A 22,207-nucleotide genomic window follows, 5' to 3' on the forward strand; every position below is an offset into this window, starting at 1 on the left:
CCACGTTTCATCTTCAATGCCCTTGCTGATGGAAGGAGGTTTCCACTCCAAATCTCACGATACATGGCCCCATTCATTCTTTCCTTTACACGGATCAGTCGTCCTGTCCCTTTGCAGAAAAACAGCCCTAAAGCATGATGTTTCCACCCCCATGCTTCACAGTAGGTATGGTGTTCTTTGGATGCAATTCAGCATTCTTTGTCCTCCAAACACAACGAGTTGAGTTTTTGGTTTCATCTGACCATATGACATGCTCCCAATCTTCTTCTGGATCATCCAAATGCTCTCTAGCAAACTTCAGACGGGCCTGGACATGTACTGGCTTAACCTCTAGCACTTAGCCATCCCGAATCTGGGATCGTGAATACAGCCTCAAGCTCATTACCATAACGCAACGTTAACTATTCATGAAAATCGCAAATGAAATGAAATAAATATGCTAGCTCTCAATCTTAGCCTTTTGTTAACAACACTGTCATCTCAGATTTTCAAAATATGCTTCTCAACCATAGGAAAACAATCATTTGTGTAACAGTAGCTAGCTAGCGTAGCATTTAGCGTTAGCATTCAGCAGGCAACATTTTCACAAAAACCAGAAAAGCATTCAAATAAAATCATTTACCTTTGAAGAACTTCAGATGTTTTCAATGAGGAGACTCTGTTAGATAGCAAATGTTCAGTTTTTCCTGAAAGATTATTTGTTTAGGAGAAATTGCACCGTTTGGTGCGTCACATTTGGCTACCAAAAAACCCCGAAAATTTCCAAATTAACTCCATAATATCGACTGAAACATGGCAAACGTTGTTTAGAACCAATCCTCAAGGTGTTTTTCACATATCTCTTCGATGATATATCGTTCGTGGAAGTGTGCTTTCTGTTCTGAATCCCAGGAGAAAATGCCCGCAGCTGAAGATTACGCACCAATTTAGACAAAGGACACCGGGCGGACCCCTGGAAAATGTAGTCTCTTATGGCCAATCTTCCAATGATATGCCTACAAATACGTCACAATGCTGCAGACATCTTGAAGAAACGACAGAAAGGGCAGGCTCGTTCCTGGTGCATGCACAGCCATATAAGGAGACAATGGAAATCAGAGCCTCAGAAATTCTGCTCATTTCCTGTTTGAAGTTTCATCTTGGTTTAGCCTGTAGCATGAGTTCTGTGGCACTCACAAATAATATCTTTGCAGTTTTGGAAACGTCAGACTGTTTTCTTTCCAAAGCTGTCAATTATATGCATAGTCGATCATCTTTTCGTGACAAAATATTGTGCTTAAAACGGGCACGTTTTTTTATCCAATAATGAAATAGCGCCCCCATAGACTCAACTGGTTATTAAGCAGGGGGACACGTCTGGCTCTGCAGGATTTGAGTCCCTGGCGGCGTAGTGTGTTACTGATGGTAGGCTTTGTTACTTTGGTCCCAGCTCTCTGCAGGTCATTCACTAGGTCCCCCCGTGTGGTTCTGGGATTTTTGCTCACCGTTCTTGTGATCATTTTGACCCCACGGGGTGAGATCTTGCGTGGAGCCCCAGATCGAGGGAGATTATCAGTGGTCTTGTATGTCTTCCATTTCCTAATAATTGCTCCCACAGTTGATTTCTTCAAACCAAGCTGCTTACCTATTGCAGATTCAGTCTTCCGAGACTGGTGCAGGTCTACAATTTTCTGTTTCTGGTGTCCTTTGACAGCTCTTTGGTCTTGGCCATAGTGGTGTTTGGAGTGTGACTGTTTGAGGTTGTGGACAGGTGTCTTTTATACTGATAACAAGTTCAAACAGGTGCCATTAATACAGGTAACGAGTGGAGGACAGAGGAGCCTCTTAAAGAAGAAGTTACAGGTCTGTGAGACAGAAATCTTGTTTGTTTGTCTGGGCTCGAACCAGGAACACGTCTACAACAGCCACCCTCGAAGCAGCGTTACCCATGCAGAGCAAGGGGAACAACCACTCCAAGTCTCAGAGCGAGTGACGTATGAAACGCTATTAGCGCGCACCCCGCTAACTAGCTAGCCATTTCACATCGGTTACACCAGCCTAATCTTGGGAGTTGATAGGCTTGAAGTCAGAAACAGCAGAGCTGCTGGCAAAACACACAAAAGTGCTGTTTGAATGAATGCTTATGAGCCTGCTGGTGCCTACCATCGCTCAGTCAGACTGCTCCATCAGACTTAATTATAACATAATAACACACAGAAATGCGAGCCTAAGGTCATTAATATGGTTGAATCCGGAAACTATCATCTCGAAAACAAGACGTTTATTCTTTCAGTGAAATACGGAACCGTTCCGTATTATATCTAACTGGTGGCATCCATCAGTCTAAATATTCCTGTTACATTGCACAACCTTCAATGTTATGTCATAATTACGTGCGTAAAATTCTGGCAAATTAGTTTGCAAGTCAGTTAAGAACAAATTCTTATTTACAATGACAGCCTAGGAACAGTGGGTTAACTGCCTTGTTCAGGGGCAGAACGACAGATTTGTATCTTGTCAGCTAGGGGATTCGAACTTGCAACCTTTCGGTTACTAGCACAACGCTCTAACCACTGGGCAGGGTAGCTTAAACTGCATTGTTCGTTAGGGTTGGTAAGTAAACATTTCCCGGTAAGGTCTACCTACACCTGTTTATTTGTCTCATGCGCCGAATACAAGTTTGATTTGATGTGAAGAGAACATGACTTATTCAGCATCCCTTCTTTCTCCTTTGTAGCCCCTGGCCTGCCCTGCACAGCCTAACATCAACACAATGCTTTCATAGCATTATTACATGTCAATAGGGCTGGCACAATAATCATATAATCATGTAACCAACAATTATGTAAAATAACCGTTGACTAAAATGAGTAATCTGCAAAATCGTCTTAATACATAATAATTTTAAATGCAAAATGGCACGGTTGGGAGGAAAAGCTTCATTTCCAAAAGTTCCAAGTGGTCAAAAAAACATTTGTTTTGAGACAGGGGTGATGAGGTGGCGGATGGTCTCCTGAGGGATCTCCTCCCAGACCTGGACTAAAGCATCCGCCAACTCCTGGACAGTCTGTGGTGCAACGTGGCGTTGGTGGATGGAGCAAGACATGATGTCCCAAATGTGCTCAATTGGATTCAGGTCTCGGAAACGGGCGGGTCAGTCCATAGCATCAATGCCTTCCTCTTGCAGGAACTGCTGACACACTCCAGCCACATGAGGTCTAGCATGGTCTTGCATTAGGAGGAACCCAGGGACAACCACACCAGCATATGGTCTCACAAGGGGTCTGAGGATCTCATCTCGGTACCTAATGGCAGTCAGGCTACCTCTGGCGAGCACATGGAGGGCTGTGCGGCCCCCCAAAGAAATGCCACCCCACACCATGACTGACCCACCACCAAACCGGTCATGCTGGAGGATGTTGCAGGCAGCAGAACGTTCTCCGCGGCGTCTCCAGACTGTCACATGTGCTCAGTGTGAACCTGCTCTCATCTGTGAAGAGCACAGGGCGCCAGTGGCGAATTTACCAATCTTGGTGTTCTATGGAAAATGCCAAACGTCCTGCACGGTGTTGGGCTGTAAGCACAACCCCCACCTGTGGAAGTCAGGCCCTCATACCACCCTCATGGAGTCTGTTTCTGACCGTTTGAGCAGACACATGCACATTTATGGCCTGCTGGATGTCATTTTGCAGGGCTCTGGCAGTGGTCCTCCTGCTCCTCCTTGCACAAAGGTAGAGGTCCTGCTGCTGGGTTGTTGCCCTCCTACGGCCTCCTCCACATCTCCTGATGTACTGGCCTGTCTCCTGGTAGCGCCTCCATGCTCTGGACACTACGCTGACAGACACAGCAAACCTTCTTGCCACAGCTCGTATTGATGTGCCATCCTGGATGAGCTGCACTACCTGAGCCACTTGTGTGGGTTGTAGACTCCGTCTCATGCAACCACTAGAGTGAAAGCACCGCCAGCATTCAAAAGTGACCAAAACATCAGCCAGGAAGCATAGGAACTGAGAAGTGGTCTGTGGTTATCACCTGCAGAACCACTCCTTTATTGGGGGTGTCTTGCTAATTGCCTATAATTTCCACCTGTTGTCTATTCCATTTGCACAACAGCATGTGAAATTTATTGTCAATCAGTGTTGCTTCCTAAGTGGACAGTTTGATTTCACAGAAGTGTGATTGACTTGTAGTTACATTGTGTTGTTTAAGTGTTCCCTTTCTTTTTTTGAGCAGTGTACAAATATTTTGCAGAGACAACAGTGATGCATTGAGAAGGTGGGTGTGGGTTCAGTAAAAGCATTGAGCTACTTTCAATTCCCAAGTCACATCAGTGCCTTCATCGATCGAAGGCCACAAGCAGGAAGACATACTGACAGAAGAGGAAGGAGCCAAGACATAGATAGAAGCTGACTACAGAATAAAGGGTAGAGGAGGAAATGAGAAGGAGAGGATCCTCCTACACTCTTAGAAATAACCATTTTTGGTTCCACATAGAACCCTTTTGGCTTCATGCAGAACCCTCTGTGGAAAAGGTCCTACATGGAACCAAAAGGGGTTCTTCAAATGGTTATCCTATGGGGCAGCGGGGGGACTCTAGATAGCTCCTTTTTTCTAAGAGTGTAGAACAGAGGGAACAGAGACACAGCAGTCACCAGTGATGTTAGAGGAATGCCGGCAGTAATCCCCCGCTCCCCTGTGGTATTTTAACTGTTTCTCCTCTTCCCCTGTTGCCATCAGTCAGTCTGAACACAGCAGCTAATGGCCATGCATGGGCCACCTGGGGAGCTGTGTTCCATCTTACCGGACCCAAGGTCTCACACTGGCTGGAGACGCCTCTCTATGTCTGTCTGTGTGTGTGTGTGTGTGTAGAGCGAGAGAGACCATATTGATCTCTAAACAGGATCGACTGCATTATTTTTTTAAATTCATCACTACATAAATAATTGACTTTTAACCAGACAGACAACAGAAACAGCTTGAGTCTCATGAAAAGCCCTGCTAAACCAGGCAACAATAACAACATGGCCCACCATTTCTAATGTAAGAGACCACAGAACTAGCCTACCGACCATCGTGTCTATATTGGAGCATCGTTGGTCTCCCTAAAGAGACTTTTATGGATTCACCAATTACTGGGAAGTCGACAGCCATCTTTATAGCACCTGCTGTACAGCATAATAATATTAACTAAAATAAAGAACTGACAACAAAAAGTGCATCTCAATCATTTCAGGACAGGAGAAACAGATTAAACTGCACAGACACACCTACCCCAAATCAATCAACTAATGTTCACTTGCCTGACAGCAAACGTTTCAATGCTAGCGACAGGTGCTGCATATTGCACACCATTTGGACCAATTTGCCATGCGTTTATTTCATCTTCTGTCATGGCTAGCGAGACCACCTTTAGACTATTGTTTGATCGTCGTCCGTCTAGTAAATGGAGACAGATGTCCACAAACAAACTCAATATCAAGCACTGTATTACCCACAATTGACTGTAACCAGCAAAAGGTGACCATCATGTTGATGCCTTCTGGACCGGTCTGCAGATTCTACCACTTCCTACTACATACATCAGATAATCCCCAGTCAACAAAAATATTTGTCAAACAGCTATTTTTCCAGTGTCAATTGACGAGACGATAACTGACCAAAATTTAGACCCCAAATTTTTTTTTTTACTAAATGAAAATGTTTTTTCATTTTGGTTGACGATAAACGAGATGAAACTAAATAATCTGTGACTAAAATCTTACTAGTAAATGGACTGGACAAGAGTTTTTGGAGAGATTGATAGCTTTTCAGTGTTATTTGTTTAGTCCAATCAAAAGCATGCATAAGATTAGTAGAATTGTAAAGGCTTTCTCTTTGTAATGTTGCAATGCTGTTATTGGATGACAGAACTTTGAGTACAATATAGCCACAGTATGTCAAGGGGCAGGGCTCCAGAATGTGGCCATTTAGTTGCATTTTGTGATCTTTTGACTTGGCTGTGCAAGTTACATTTTTTGTTGGTCACAGTGTGAGCTAAACATTTATTACATGGTCACCTCACTAACAAGTTAGAAAACATCCTATTTTTTGGCAGCTAAAACTATGATTTGGTCAAAGTGCATTATCCTCATGATTCCTGTAATGAAAGGGTCTGCCCAGCCCGGGCCTGTTTCGCTGGAGCCTGCTGCTCTGGGATAGAGTAAAAAGGCTTCTGGCTGTATAACATTTCAAAATCAAATTGCGTGAAATATATATATAGTAGCTTTGGAAGCTTTGGACCCCATACTGATCCAAAATGTAACATGCATCAGTCAGAAAACCGAATCAAACGGTACGAATCGCCAATTTACTAACATTATATATTACTTTCTTTCTACCTTCCGAAAATTCCTCATATTTTGTGACAAATGATGTGTCCGTTCCCTCAGTGTCAAACTGCATGTAATGTTGTTGACAATCATTGATCTATAAGTCATTTTCCATGCCGAACAACCGGAGGGAATATCAGTAGCCTAGTCAGACTGCGCACTGTACCCTGGTTCGCATGCTGACCAACACGAGCTAGGCGGCCTCTTCCTGATCTTGCACATCTGCATGGCACATTCAGCAGTCAAATGCTAAAATGGCATGTGCGATATTAGGCTTTATTAGCTGAGTGACAAACTTGCAATTTAATAGGTTATTGTGAACTATGCGCTGTTGAAAATGGTATTTTACTGGAATAAAAGAAAGCTACCAGAGACAACTCTGATCTGGCTATAGGCTATCTGCTGAACAGATTTTTTTTTTGATAGCTAAGGTTCACCATCAGCGATAGGTTTGGTAGTTTTGCTTTAAACAATCAGTGTACATGCTCTTTTTTTTCCTTTCTTTTTAAAAATAATTTCACCTTTATTTAATTAGGCAAGTCAGTTAAGAACACATTCTTATTTTCAATGATGGCCTAGGAACGGTGGGTTAACTGACTTGTTCAGGGGCAGAACGACAGATTTTTTACCTTGTCAGCTCAGGGAATCAATCTTGCAACCTTACAGTTAACTAGTCCAACACTAACCACCTGCCTCACGAGGAGCCTGCCTGTTTCGTGAATGCAGTAAGAAGCCAAGGTAAATTGCTAACTAGCATTAAACTTATCTTATAAAAAACAATCAATCAATAATAATCACTAGTTATAACTACACATGGTTGATGATATTACTAGTTTATCTAGCGTGTCCTGCGTTGCATATAATCGATGCAGTGCGCATTCGCGAAAAAGGACTCGTTGCTCCAACGTGTACCTAACCATAAACATCAATTCCTTTCTTAAAATCAATATACAGAAGTATATATTTATAAACCTGCATATTTAGCTAAAAGAAATCCCGGTTAGCAGGCAATATTAAACAGGTGAAATTGTGTCACTTCTCTTGCGTTCATTGCACGCAGAGTCAGGGTATATGCAACAGTTCAGGCCGCCTAGCTCATTGCGAACTAATTTGCCAGAATGTTACGTAATTATGACATAACATTGAAGGTTGTGCAATGTAACAGGAATATTTAGACTTAGGGATGCCACCCGTTAGATAAAACACCTAATGGTTCCGTATTTCACTGAAATAATAAACGTTTTGTTTTTGAGATGATAGGTCATTAATATGGTCGAATCCGGAAACTAAGGCTCGTATTTTTGTGTGTTATTATGTTATAATTAAGTCTGTGATTTGATAGAGCAGTCTGACGGTAGTAGGTAGGCAGCAGCAGGCTCGTAAGCATTCATTCAAACAGCACTTTCGTGCATTTGCCAGCAGCTATTGCGCTGTTTATGACTTCAAGTCTAATCAACTCCCGAGATTATGCTGGTGTAACCGATGTTAAATGGCTAGCTAGTTAGCGGGGTGCGCGCTAATAGCGTTTCAAAAGTCACTCGCTCTGAGACTTGGAGTAGTTGTTCCCCTTGCTGTGCATGGGTAATGCTGCTTCGAGGGTGGCTGTTGTCGATGTGTTCCTGGTTCAAGCCCAGAGAGCAGCGAGGAGAGGGATGGAAGCTATACTGTTACACTGGCAATACTAAAGTGCCTATAAGAACATCCAATAGTCAAAGGTATATGAAATACAAATCGTATAGAGAGAAATAGTCCTATAATTCCTATAATAACTACAACCTAAAACTTCTTACCAGGGAATATTGAAGACTCATGTTAAAAGGAACCACCAGCTTTCATATGTTCTCATGTTCTGAGCAAGGAACTGAAATGTTAGCTTTCTTACATAGCACATATTGCACTTTTTCTTTCTTCTCCAACACTTTGTTTTTGCATTATTTAAACCAAATTGAATATGTTTCATTATTTATTTGAGGCTACATTTATTTTATTGGTGTATTATATTAAGTTAAAATAAGTGTTCATTCAGTATTGTTGTAATTGTCATTATTACAAATAAAGAAATAAAAATTGGCCGATTAATCGGTATCGGCTTTTTTTTTGGTCCTCCAATAATCGGTATCGGATTTGAAAAATCATAATCGGTCGACCTCTACTCCAGAGCACATGTTTCACTGCTCCAGAGTCCAATGGCGGGCATTACACCACTCCTGCTGACACTTGGCATTACGCATGGTGATCTTAGGCTTGTGTGCGGCTGCTCGGCCATGGAAACCCATTTCATGAAGCCCCTGACTAACAGTTCTTGTAGAGACATTACACACTATGCACTTCAGCACTCGGCAGTCACGTTCTTTGAGCTTGTGTGGCCTACCATTTTGCGGCTGAGCCGTTGTTGCTCCTGGACATTTCCACTTCACAATAACAGCAATTACAGTTGACCCAGGCAACTCCAGCTGGGCAGAAATTTAAACTGACTTGTTGGAAAGTTGGCATCTATTGATGTTGCCACGTTGAAAGTCACTGAGCTCTTCAGAACAAACCATTCTACAGCCAATGTTTGTCTATGGAGATTGCATGGCTGTGTGCTCAATTTAATACACCTGTAAGCAACAGGTGTGGCTGAAACCACTAATTTGAAGGGGTGTCCACATACTATTTCAGTCCAAATCAAGCACTTACATTGCCACAGAAAAAAATTGGTGCGACCAAATCATAGGCTGGTGCCACAAACTGAAAACGTTAGTGGTACAAGTGCCACCAGGGGAACATTTTTGTCTGGAGCCCTGTCATGGGGTGTGATTTTTAACCTGCTGCAGAGTAATGTGTTCTTCTGCCAATTTGACTGTTGGGAAGAGAATCATGCGATAGGAAGTTATGTAGAAAAATGTGTTGATAGAACATGGCTATGTATGTTTGTGCACATGAAAATCTGTGATGTATCTTTACTATAGGTTAATGAGGCAATAAAAATGTGATATGACTAAAATTAAATGTCATTTTGACAATAACTAGACTAAATCATAATTAAAATGGCAAAAATTTTACTAAGACAATTACATTTTTGTCAAAAGACTAAATATCAAAAAGAATGCCAAAATGAACAATGATATTCCCTAGTTCCTATTTCTAGGACACAGACACCATGGAAGGTGCTTTTATCAATGCGGGTGTACTTACATACACTACCATTGCTTTCAATTGTATTTGGTTGCACAAAAACATTCAGTGGAAACCAGAAGTTAAAGGTAGACTCAGCGAGATGACGTAGATGCAGAAAGTAAACAACATCATAGTGGGTCAATTTACACAACAACTAAGAGCGTTGAAGCCTGTGGCTTCCACGCAGATACTATTTTCGACTGTCTGAGCGCTAAGTGTTGCATCTAGCTCATCTCAATATCACCTGTGCTGCTCGTGGCAATGGAATTTAGTGGAATCTACCTTTAAATACAATTCCATTTCAGGATGGGCAGGATGGTTGGTCATTAAGCAGGATGGGCAATTCAAACAAAATATCTAAAAGATTGTTTAATAATACAGACTTCCCAAACGTGGGTCTGTTGTAGACACACTTGCTCTCTGCTTATCTCATGTAAAAATAAAAAGTCCTGCACGTGCACCATATGTGGACAAAAAAGGAATAACTTGTGGGGGACTTTTATTTTGCCATGAGGTAAGCAGAGAGGAATACTGACCAACAGTTCCACCCACTGGCACAGAAGTTGGAATGGAATTGTATTTAACTTCTGGCTTCCAACGGACTGTTTTTGTGCAACGCAACACAATTGAAAGCAACGCTACTGTAGCTATGTATACTGAACAAAAATATAAATGCAACATGTAAAGTGTTGGTCCCATGTTTCATGAGCTGAAATAAAAGAACCCAGAAATGTTCCCTATGAACAAAAAGCTTATTTCTCTCAAATGTTGTGCACAAATTAGTTTACGTATCAAGAAGCTGATTCAACAGCATTATCCTTGTGTTGGGGGTCACTAAAAAAACACTCTAAAATGTGCCGTTTTGTCACACAACACAATGCCACAGATGTCTCAAGTTTTGAGGGAGCATGCAATTGGCATGCTGACCGCAGGAATGTCCACCAGAGCTGTTGCCAGAGAATTGAATTGAGACCAGCCACCCGGACAGCAAATTAAACTAAGGCGTATTTATGTCTGTAATAACGCCCTTCTACGGGGAAAAACTCATTCTGATTGGCTGCGCCTGGCTCCCCAGTGGGTGGTCCTGGTTCCCAAGTCGGTGGGCCTGTGCCTACACCCCTGCCCAGTCATGTGAAATCCATAGATTAGGCCCTAATTTATTTATTTCAATCGACTGATTTCCTTATATAAAATGTAACTAAGTAAAATAGCTGAAATCGTTGCATTTATATTTTTGTTCAGTATAAACACCTGTATTGCTAAAAGCACATAACACCACAGGTGAGTGTCTCCTACCATAAATGTCCTATTATGGAATTTATGTTAGGAGCAGCCAGGGGTCTCCTTGCTGTAGCGCCCACAGTCCCCACTCTCCAAAACGAGTCTCCAAAAGAGGCCTAGTTTGGAGCGATGTAAATACAATTGTGAATCATAACTTCAACTAAATACAACAACCAAGTATTGGCTGTTTGGATCAGACGTCTTCAGTTTAGTTAGTAAAGGTGAGTGCAGTTGCTGTGCGACCGTGTTGCTCTACAAAGTTGTCTCACCACTAAAGTGCACCTCACTGTTGCTCCTCAGTGGTTTCCTGTGAATAATGCCTACATGAATAATGTTTCCATGGCAGCCACGGATCACACAATCATCGGCAGCGGCACCATTCCAACACTAAACTTCTCAACAAAAGGACGCCTGCCTTGCCCTTGCACAGTCCTTAATGGTAAAGTCAACCTTTCTTATATAAACAATACAGTCCATATCTAAAATAAACTACTAAAACAAATGTTGTTCAGACTGTAGAGGAGCCCCATACAAGTAGTCAGAGTCGCGCGAAACACTCGGCTTTCTGGCTCGCTCTCGTTGGCTGCACTCAGAACTTCTCCAAATATTTTACATTAGCTAATGTTACCGAGCGAGCGGGCATAATGGATAGCATACCTGTCAAGCTGTACAGAAGAAAAATAAATACAGCATGCTGTCTCTTATGAAGCGGGTAATTCCTGAGGCAAGGCAGGAACATTTTGAAAGTAGATCCGTCTTTCACCGAACACGTTTGTCTGTCCGCCGGACCATGAAACCTCCTCAGCAACAACTCCTAACTGCGATTGGACTGTACCACTAGAGCAGCGATAAGGGGAGCTCACCTGATTCCAGCGATACAGTCAAATGAGAGGCAATCTTCCACCACACCACCCCAGAAAGACGTTGTTAGATTACGTCATCCTTATTGCAAATATTGATTTAAATTGTGTTGCTAAATGACATATTTAGGCTACTGAGTATGAAATAAAGCATGTGTGCTTAATTTCCCCGTGATAAGTGAAAAACAACACATGATTATAATAAATTCACTGAAGAATGAATTAAGCTTTTCTTAAGATCAATATGATTGACATGTGTTGAGTAACACTCTGGCCTTGACACATATTCTCACCAAGTGGAGGTTTTATTCAGACACATTGCTGTGTACAGCATGGAGAATGCAGCACAATGAGTGTAGTGCATGTGTCAGTGTGTTTGTGTCCACAATCATCCATTGCTGTAGGCCTATCGCTGCACCCCATGTACGAATTAATTCATCTTCTATGCATGTTTCACCTCTCTCTGAAGGCAAGTTAATACAGGACCAGTATCAACCTTAACCCCCTGTACCCCACTGGTAATCCCCCACCATATCCTATCTCCAAAAACCCAATCTGTGTATCCGACCCCCTGCCGCTGTTCAACAACTAGAGCACCCCCACCACCCCATCCCAAGTCTAATTGGGGCGTTCACAAATTAACTAGCTAATCCTTGCAAACAGCAATTATGGGGGGGCGCCCCTCCTGTTGGCTGGAAGCTAACCAGGTCAGTGCTTTAATTTGAGTCTCACATTATGTCTTCTCAAGAGCCACCAGGGACACAATTACTCTCATGCCACCCTATTCATTCACACCCTGGCAAAGTGTGAGGCAACCCAGGGTGTGTGTGTGTTGGGATGTGTTCTGCACGTCTTTCCGTCTGATTGATGAGATGGGGGAAAAATATATCTTAAAGTGCCCTAGCCATTGTGAATGCTACGAATACTTTTCTGAGCACACCATTGACAGAGACTTTTTTAAGAAATCACAATGTCTGGGTATTAGAATCTCAGAGATACCTCGTCAGATTAGTGATGCAATTACATTAATATTGGGGCTACAAAGAGCTCAGACACTGATATCCTAGTATATGAGAAAAGAGAGCATGTGATCATTCACAACAAGCAATGATCTAGCAACAGGCTACTTGGCTATATACCAGTCAGCCAGACCCAGAGTCATTACACCTTGCACAGAGGCAGGCTTACAGATGGTACAGAGTCCTATTGTTAGGGAGTCTTGGACAGTTTTGATGGTGGAGGGGGTGGAACAAATACTGTACATGCTTAATTTGTTTCATTTTATGATCATTGTATGATCTATGGTTACACCCAATGATTTATATATACATCATTGGTTACACCACACTCATGACCTCATCAAAATAAAATGACTTCAAAGTTTTCCAAAACTCTCCCACAACCCCTCACCACGGGGCAGTGAGTGGCTGTCATAACATGAGCGTCCTGTTTGTCTGTGGCCCCAGCAGCAGAGCCCTGGGAGTCCTCGCATCGATGTGCCTGAGAGCAGGGGCATTCACTCAGCTCTGGACAAGCCCTTGTCATCTGCCAATGTTTAGATCAACTGAGACCTGAAACTCGACACTGTATTGTATTTCAATCTATTTATCCTTTAAAGGTGCTGCATGGTCATTTCAACGTCTGCATTGGCCGTGCAGCATTTATGGTGATTTACCTTCTGCTCTCACCTACCTATCAACCAAGCATGTAAATGCAGAGGTATACGTAGCCTTCCACGTTGTCAGAACATTTGAGAGGCGCACGGCAATATGGTACAGAGCTCAGTTTGGCCTCTGTGTGCCTCCGGAGGCTTCGCAATTGCATCACACCATCTTACGGTGCCTCCGACCACATTTTCGGATCAAGCATAAATAGTCTCTTAGCTGTCTCAAACTCCTTTTTTACTCTATCATCCCTCAGGTGTCTTCACTTTTTCCTACATAGCTTTTCCCACTGATGCAATATCTTCATTCACACAGTGATGATGTGATATTAGGATTTCATAATGCAGTCATGTACACTATATCTCAAATAGAATGTCTTTCATTATTGTGTGTTTACAGTGCAATGTGTTTATTTCTTCACCAACTGACAATATCCAAAGAGAAGCTGGCCTTGCCAGTAACTGTCAATCTCAGATGATCTACCACATAAACTCCATTTATAAGTCTATATAACTTGTTTATGTGTGACTGAAAATCAGTAGGGTGTCATATTTCTATTTGCCTGTACCCCTCTATATCATTATAGAGACATAGACATCTATGGCCTGTGAATAATCTGGAACCAGATTGGATATTGTCAGCTACTGCAGTCCTCTCCTACTGATATTCCCATTTCACAAGTGTTTCCCCTAATTACCACAAACACACGCACCCAACAGACTTTATACTGGACAGCCTGAATAGGTCATACAGCATACACACACACACACGCTTGTACACATACACACTCACAAATGGCAACAGAACCTGCACAGTTAAGGTCCTGTCCTGTTAATCTTAGATGAATGCTTTGCACTCTGCTCCACGTTAAAATACATCTGCATATCTTTAGCAAGGAAATTAATGGTTTGTTTTGAGAGAGGCAGCATAATTATTTAAAGAAAGGTAGAGAAGTAAAACCATTAGCACTTCCATTGTCAGACAAGAGGGCACATTTTTTTCCACAAATTCTCATGTGGAACCACAATACAACTGTTATAATACATCATTAATTAAATGAAGCAGTTAATTGAAGCCGAGGGCAACAGAGGGGGAAAAGGAGCTGTGTAACAGAACTTTCACTTTGAACAATAACCATGATGACAACATGTTTGATGTAGGATATGAGGAGTCTGTTTAAAAATGTGTTGTGCTGTTGTCCTATGGCATGGACAACAAGCATCTCTTCGTGTTCACATTGTTCTCTTTCACAGAGTACTTTGTCTCTCTGAGGAATGTTATGTAAGCCTCAAGTGCTCTTCAGTGAGGGCCAGGGGGGATTGGAGTGGGGCTGGTGAATGCTGCTGGCGTAGTGAAGATCAAATAAGTGCAAGTCCCCCTCTTTCTGTCTTCTTTATCCTCTTATTCTGTGGGTCTCCTCCTCCCCTCTGTGTTTACCCACATGAATCTCTCTCTCTTTCCTGTCCTGTCTCATACACAAGTGTCTGTCTGGGTTGTGGCCAGGTCTGGGACTATGGAGCACAATAAGTCATGATGGAAATTGAGGGAACTACACTCAAGCGTCCAGTTTCCCAGGCCAGGGTCAGTGGATGGATGGATGGATGGATGGATGCATGCATGTTTGTCTGTAGTCTGTCTGTATAGCTAAGGGTCTTTCAATGGACTACATGTTTTCCCAGGGACAAGGATATTCTGTACAGTACTCTGTTCGGACCGGGTTACTTTTGGAGTTCTAGACCATTTAATTCTGCTTTTTCCATGAAGGCTAAACCAAAGAGAATTTAAAGACTTCCTCCATGTATGCCAGTTGGTCTGATGTAATGTCATTGGCCTCCCCCCCATGTATGCTATGTCATGTCATATCTGGACCACCTATTGAGACGTGCCATTTGTTATGTACATCAGGTGTTAAATTAGGACTTTAATTGTGGCTAAAGCCTTACACAATTACAGTCAGGGAAAAGACCATGGATTTAGTTTACCCCCGATTCAAATTGTCAGAGCTTTTCAAACCTCACCAGCACTCTAATATCAAGATGAGCTCGCATCCCAGAGCATCAAGTTGTATGCTTCAATGAATAGGAAAGATAGGCACCATTTGAAAGAGATACATTCTGACTGAGTGAGGGAAAGACCACTATTTAAGGAGCGCATGTTAATAAAACCACCATAAAGTTGTGCATTCCTTCACTAGGGCCTAGCCTTCAACTGGATTTCTGCTTTATTCCTCCCAAGATTACCACTCATCATGCATGAGTAGATTCATAGTCGAGAGCTGCACAGCTAGGACCATATTTGAACCTACCTACATCGACATCTGCAGGCCATAATAGAGAATTCACACTGGTAACTATGACACTGGTAACACATCTTGCACACTGCTCTTTATTGGGTGCCCGATTCAAACTTGAGAAAAGACTTAACATGGACTTAAGTCAATAAATCATGGACGTAAGACATAATTTGTTGACTTAAAGGAAATATTCACCCATTTTATCTCAATGCCCTGATTGCATAAGAAATTGATACCAGACCAAGTTTCACTCCAGACCAAATCCTATGCTATTCTATTGGCATGTTACGTACTAGTAACAAATATAATCAAAAATCCTTAAACAGATCTTTAGCTTGAACTGACAGATTTGATGGGGATTTTTTTACTATGTTACTTAGATTGACGCACCGTTGCGTCAATCAACTCTAGGGGGTTAAACAGCATTAAACAGCAAGGTGCACCTTGTGCTGGGGACAATAAAAGGCCACTCTAAAATGTGCAGTTTTGTCACGCAACACAATGCCACAGATATCTCAAGTTTTAACTGCAGGAATGTCCACCAGAGCTGTTGTTATAGAGAATTTGGCAGTCAACCGTCTCAGGGAAGCTCATCTGCGTGCTCTTAGACTTCACCAGTGTCTTGACCTGAACGCAGTTTGAGGTTGTAACAGGCTTCAGTGGGCAAATGCTCACCTTCGATGGCAACTAGCACGCTGGAGAAGTGTGCTCTTCATGGATAAATCCCGGTTTCAACTGTAACGGGCAAATGGCAAACGATGTGTATGGCATCGTGTGGGCGAGCCGTTTGCTAATGTCAACATTGTAAACAGAATGCCCCATGGTGGCGGTGGGGTTATGGTGTGGGCAGGTATAAGCCACAGACAATGAACACAATTGCATTTTATCAATGGCAATTTGAATGCACAGAGATACTGTGACGACATCCTGAAGCCCATTGTCGTGCCATTCATCCGCCGCCATGACCTCATTCAGCATGTCGCAAGGATCTGTCACACAATTCTTGGAAGCTGAAAATGTCCCAGTTCTTCCATGGCCTGCATACTCACCAGACATGTCACCCATTAAGCATGTTTGGGACGCACTGGATTAAGGTGTACAACAGCATGTTCCAGTTCCCGCCAATATCCAGCAACTTTGGACAGTCATTGAAGAGGAGTGTGACAACATTCCAAGGGCCACAATCAGCAGCCTGATCAACTCTATGCAAAGGAGATGTTACACCAGATACTGACAGGTTTTCTGATCCACTCCCATACCTTTTTTTTATTAGTTTTCTGTGACCAACAGATGCATATCTGTATTCCCAGTCATGTGAAATCCATAGATCAGGGTCTAATTTAATTATTTAAATTGTCTGATTTCCTTGTATGAAATGTAACTCAGTAAAACCTTTGAAATTGTTGTTTTTATATTTTTGTTCCGTATACATTTAAAGTGACAACATAACTGATACAGATACACAAACAAGTTCAGACTGCAATAAAAAATGTCACATGCACTTTTTTGCCTCCTCTAAAGAGTCATAACCAATACTTTTATTTTCAGCACGTATCAACCCCCCTGTAAAAAATATGTACATGCATTTTAATGCATGATGTAAAAAAGACAGCGTTGAAGCTGCAATCTCAAATTGGACGTTCTGCTTAAATGCACACAAGCTCATGACAGCAATATTCACAATAGCAGTGTAGGTGCTACGATTTGATTCCAAGGAATTTGAGTAACAACCTTTTGATCATTGTCATACCAAGGAAATCAAATCCACTCTATAACCAGATCACCATTAGAGGTCTGTTTCACACTAGGCTTCCATACAGGCAGCATAAATCCATATTGCCTAGTCCCATTATGAACAGCAGGATGTGGACAACAGTGTAAATGCCTCAAAGGTGTGAGAATGGATGTAAAAATCTAAAGTTAATCCATTCGCAGATATGCCTATGGGATGTCTACTTTCTCCCCCATGGCAGCAGGTAGCGTGATCCTTTGGTTGTCCTTTAGGTTCTTCTCTGCCTCCAGAGAGCTGTCTGATCTTCTCGACATGCGACTGCGCCACCTGGAGGCTGCTCTGTTCTGTCAAAGACACCCGGGGCCTCACTTATAAAACTGTGCGGAGGATAAAGTGCTTATGCACAAAAATATTCTGATTTATAACACAGTTCCCTGTTTCCCTTTATGAATCACAATCAACTCTAAATTTGGCGTGAGTGAGCGAGCATCTTGTCCCACCCTTTTAACGCCTATAAATAGTAAGTGAAACACCCCTAATTAATATTCATCGACACTGACTGCATGACGACAATGACAGCAAATCCCGACAGAAAGGCAAAAACATTTTTTTTCACCTTGTGTGAAATGGAAGTTCTTGTAGGGGAGGTTGGAGCAAGAAAAAAAATATTGTTTGGTGGACACAGTGTGGGCGTTACAAATGCCAAAAAGGCGTTAGAGTGGCAGAATGTGGTGGACGCTGTGAATGCTGCTGGCTCAGAAGGTCAGACCCTCTCAGAAAAGAAAATGGTCCGACATAAATGTGGAGGCCAAAAGGCGCATAGCCTTATACAGACAAAGTGTTTGTGCCACATGTGGGGGAAAGGGGGAAAGGGGACACCGGAGCTCAACCCCCTTGATGAGCGACTTGCCGCATTATAGGGGAATCCCTCTGGAGTGGAGTAGTGACTGAGGTGGAGGGGGACACGGACATGCAAGACGCACCGGATGATCCAGGTATGTAATTTGTATTCTCTCGTTTGAAAAGAGTCAACCAAATCCATTCAAGTTGTGCATAAACAGTTATTTACACAAACAATTTACATTTTCTATTGTTTTTAGTCACGGGGTTGGTGGTGCTGCAGCTGAGCAGGAGCTCCAGCGGCCGTGTCCTCACAGATGCAGTCCTGCAAACGCGAAGAGACACCATCGACGCTATTGACGAGGTTGCCAAGGAGTTGAAGTGGGACAGGCACGGCTTGATTTCTGCGGGTGCTTTTCTGTAAAGCAGCTCTTGGTAATCGGAACCACTCATCTGCAGCCGATGTGAGTAAGACCTTTAAACAGGTCAATATTCACAAGGCCGCAGGGCCAAACGGATTACTAGGACCTGTACTGCGAGCATGCGCTGACAAACTGGCAAGTGTTTTCACTGACATTTTCAACCTCTCCCTGTCCAAGTCGGTAATACCAACATGTTTTAAGCAGACCACCATAGTCCCTGTGCCCAAGAACACTAAGGGTACCTGCCTAAATGACTACCAAACCAAAGCACTCACGTCTGTAGCCATGAAGTGCATTGTAAGGCTGGTCATGGCTCACATCAACACCATTATCCCAGAAACCCTAGACCCACTCCAATTTGCATACATCCCTAACAGATCCACAGATGATGCAATCTCTATTGCACTCCACACTGCCCTTTCCCACCTGGACAAAAGGAACACCTATGTTAGAATGCTATTCACTGACTAGAGCTCAGCGTTCAACACCATAGTGCCCTCAAAGCTCATCAAAAAACAAAGGACCTTGGGACTAAACACCTCCCTCTGCAACTGGATCCTGGACTTTCTGATGGGCCGCCCCCAGGTGGTAAGGGTAGGGAACAACACATCCGCCACACTGATCCTCAACACAGGGGCCCGTCAGGGGCGCATGCTCAGTCCCCTCTTGTTCTCCGTGTTCACTCATGACTGCACGGCCAGCCAGGACTCCAACACCATCATTAAGCTTGCTGATGACACAACAGTGGCAGGCCTGATCACCGACAACGACGAGACAACCTATAGGGAGGAGGTCAGAGACCTGGCCGTGCGGTGCCAGGACAACAACCTCTCCCTCAACGTGATCAAGACAGGAGATGATTGTGGACTACAGGAAAAAGAGGACCGAGCAGGCCCCCATTCCCATTGCAAATTCGACCCACGTAATCTATTAAGCAATTCCAGCTAACCATAAACAAGTTTTCAATACGCATAGTTCCATTTACAGGAACGAAAAAACCAATAGGCTACCATGAAAACCATAGTAGAATGTATCTCTTCCTATGATGAAACATACTGATTTGAAGCTATACCCAGGCTTACTTAAACAGCTGAAGGCTGGCTAATAAGTCCTTAGTTTTGGGGTTATGCTCAGGTAAAACAATTTGGCTAATCTATACTTCCATATTTCCAAGTCCTATTCTTGAAGATCAAGAGGTATAACATTTATTGGAATGAGTGGAATTATATGATAAACTTTGGTTTTTAATGTAAAACATATAATTGAATGGTGTTATTATATTGTAATGAAACAAGCAGGGAGCAGGTCTCAAACCCTTGACCTTCTAGCCCGAAGTCCAGCATGCCGTCAACTGTGCCCCAAAAACATGCTCGAGCGGAGTCGATATCACCGCTTATGAACCCAGAGTTGTTACAATATGTAGTAGAAAGCTATGGGTTAGAAGAAGCCTACATAACCAACACATAAAGTAAAATTTAACATTAGCCGTCCAAACATGGCCAGTGCGTCTCCCCAGTCCGGTACGTCTTGTGCCAGCTCCCCGCACTCGCCCTGAAGTGTGTGTCACCAGTCCGGTGCCACCTGTACCGGCACCACACACTAGGCCTCCAGTGCGCATTCACAGTCCAGAGCTTCCGGCAACGGTTCACAGTCCAGAGCTTCCGGCGACGGTACACAGTCCAGAGCTTCCGGCGACGGTACACAGTCCAGAGCTTCCGGCGACGGTACACAGTCCAGAGCTTCCGGCGACGGTACACAGTCCAGAGCTTCCGGCGACGGTACACAGTCCAGAGCTTCCGGCGACGGTACACAGTCCAGAGCTTCCGGCGACGGTACACAGTCCAGAGCTTCCGGCGACGGTACACAGTCCAGAGCTTCCGGCGACGGTACACAGTCCAGAGCTTCCGGCGACGGATCTCAGCCCGGAACCTCCAGCGACGGTCAACGGTCCGGAACCTCCAGCGACGGTCAACGGTCCGGAACCTCCAGCGACGGTCAACGGTCCGGAAACTCCAGCGACGGTCAACGGTCCAGAACCTCCAGCGACGGTCAACGGTCCGGAGCTTCCAAGCAAGGCATCCAGTCCCAGGCATCCAGTCCCGCTCCAGGGCAGGAGCCTTCCTCTGCACTGATGCCCAGTCCAGGCACGGTGTCCAGTCCCACTCCAGGGCAGGAGCCTTCCTCTGCGCCGATGCCCAGTACAGGCAAGGTGTCCAGTCCCGCTCCAGGGCAGGAGCCTTCCTCTGCGCCGGTGCCCAGTCCAGACAAGGCCAGGGGGGGGGGGGGGGTTCCAGCCCTTGGTTCTCTATGGTGAAGTAGGTCAGGGCGTGACTAGGGGGTGTTCTAGTATGTCTATTTCTATGTTGGTGCTAATATGGTTCCCAATCAGAGTCAGCTGTTTATCGTTGCCTCTGATTGGAGATCATATTTAGGTAGTCATTTCCCCACCTGTGTTTTGTGGGATATTGTTTGTGTTTAGTCATGTTTCGCTGTTTCTTTATTGTTTTGTTTGTTTCACGAGATTAAAAATATGTGGAACTATACTCATGTTGCGCCTTGGTCCGCTCATTACGACGATCGTGACAACAACAATACACACAAATCGAAAGTAAAAGAATGGAGTTAAGAAATATATACATTTTAGGATGAAAAATGTCAGAGTGGCATTGACTAAAATACAGTAGAATAGAATACAGTATATACATATGAAATGAGTAAAGCAGTATGTAAACATTATAAAAGGGACTAGTGTTCCATTATTAGGGACCAGTGATTCCATGCCTATGTACAGTTGAAGTCAGAAGTTTACAAACACTTAGGTTGGAGTCATTCAAACTCGTTTTTCAACCACTCCACAAATTTCTTGTTAACAAACTATAGTTTTGTCAAGTCGGTTAGGACATCTACTTTGTGCATGACACAAGTCATTTTTCCAACAATTGTTTACAGACAGATTATTTCACTTATTATTCACTGTATCACAATTCCAGTGGGTCAAAAGTTTACATACACTAAATTGACTGTGCCTTTAAACAGCTTGGAAAATTCCAGAAAATGATGTCATGGCTTTAGAAGCTTCTGATAGGCTAATTGACATAATTTGAGTCAATTGGAGGTGTACCTGTGGATGTATTTCAAGGACTACCTTCAAACTCAGTGCCTCTTTGCTTGACATCATGGGAAAATCAAAATAAATCAGCCAAGACCTCAGAAGATGTAGACCTCCACAAATCTGGTTCATCCTTGGGAGCAATTTCCAAACGCCTGAAGGTACCACGTTCATCTGTACAAACAATAGTATGCAAGTATAAACACTATGGGACCATGCAGCCATCATACGGCTCAGGAAGGAGACGCGTTCTCTCTCCTAGAGATGAACGTACTTTGATAGGAAAAGTGCAAATCAATCCCAGAACAGCAAAGGACCTTGTGAAGATGCTTTAGGAAACAGGTACAAAAGTATCTATATCCACAGTGTAACGAATCCTATATCGACATAATCTGAAAGGCTGCTCAGCAAGGAAGAAGTCACTGCTCCAAAACCGCCATAAAAAAGCCAGACTACGGTTTGCAACTGCACATGGGGACAAAGATCATACTTGTTGGAGA

The 22,207-nt window shown here is 43.3% G+C and overlaps 1 protein-coding gene across 2 annotated transcripts in view; it reads right to left on the minus strand.

Moving 5' to 3' along the window:
- LOC110537326 (nectin-3-like protein) overlaps positions 1-11,673 on the minus strand; it is an 87,973-nt gene extending 76,300 nt beyond the window's left edge. For both annotated transcript variants that reach the window (XM_021623275.3, XM_021623274.3), the window contains exon 1: positions 11,445-11,673. In XM_021623275.3, the coding sequence (XP_021478950.1) occupies positions 11,445-11,526 (82 nt within the window). In that variant the 5' untranslated portion in view covers positions 11,527-11,673. The remainder of the gene's footprint in view (positions 1-11,444) is intronic.
- Positions 11,674-22,207: the final 10,534 nt, after the last annotated feature.

Source organism: Oncorhynchus mykiss, chromosome 12 (genome assembly GCF_057628025.1).
Source record: "Oncorhynchus mykiss isolate SJ-2025 chromosome 12, ASM5762802v1, whole genome shotgun sequence".
Lineage (NCBI taxonomy): Eukaryota > Metazoa > Chordata > Actinopteri > Salmoniformes > Salmonidae > Oncorhynchus > Oncorhynchus mykiss.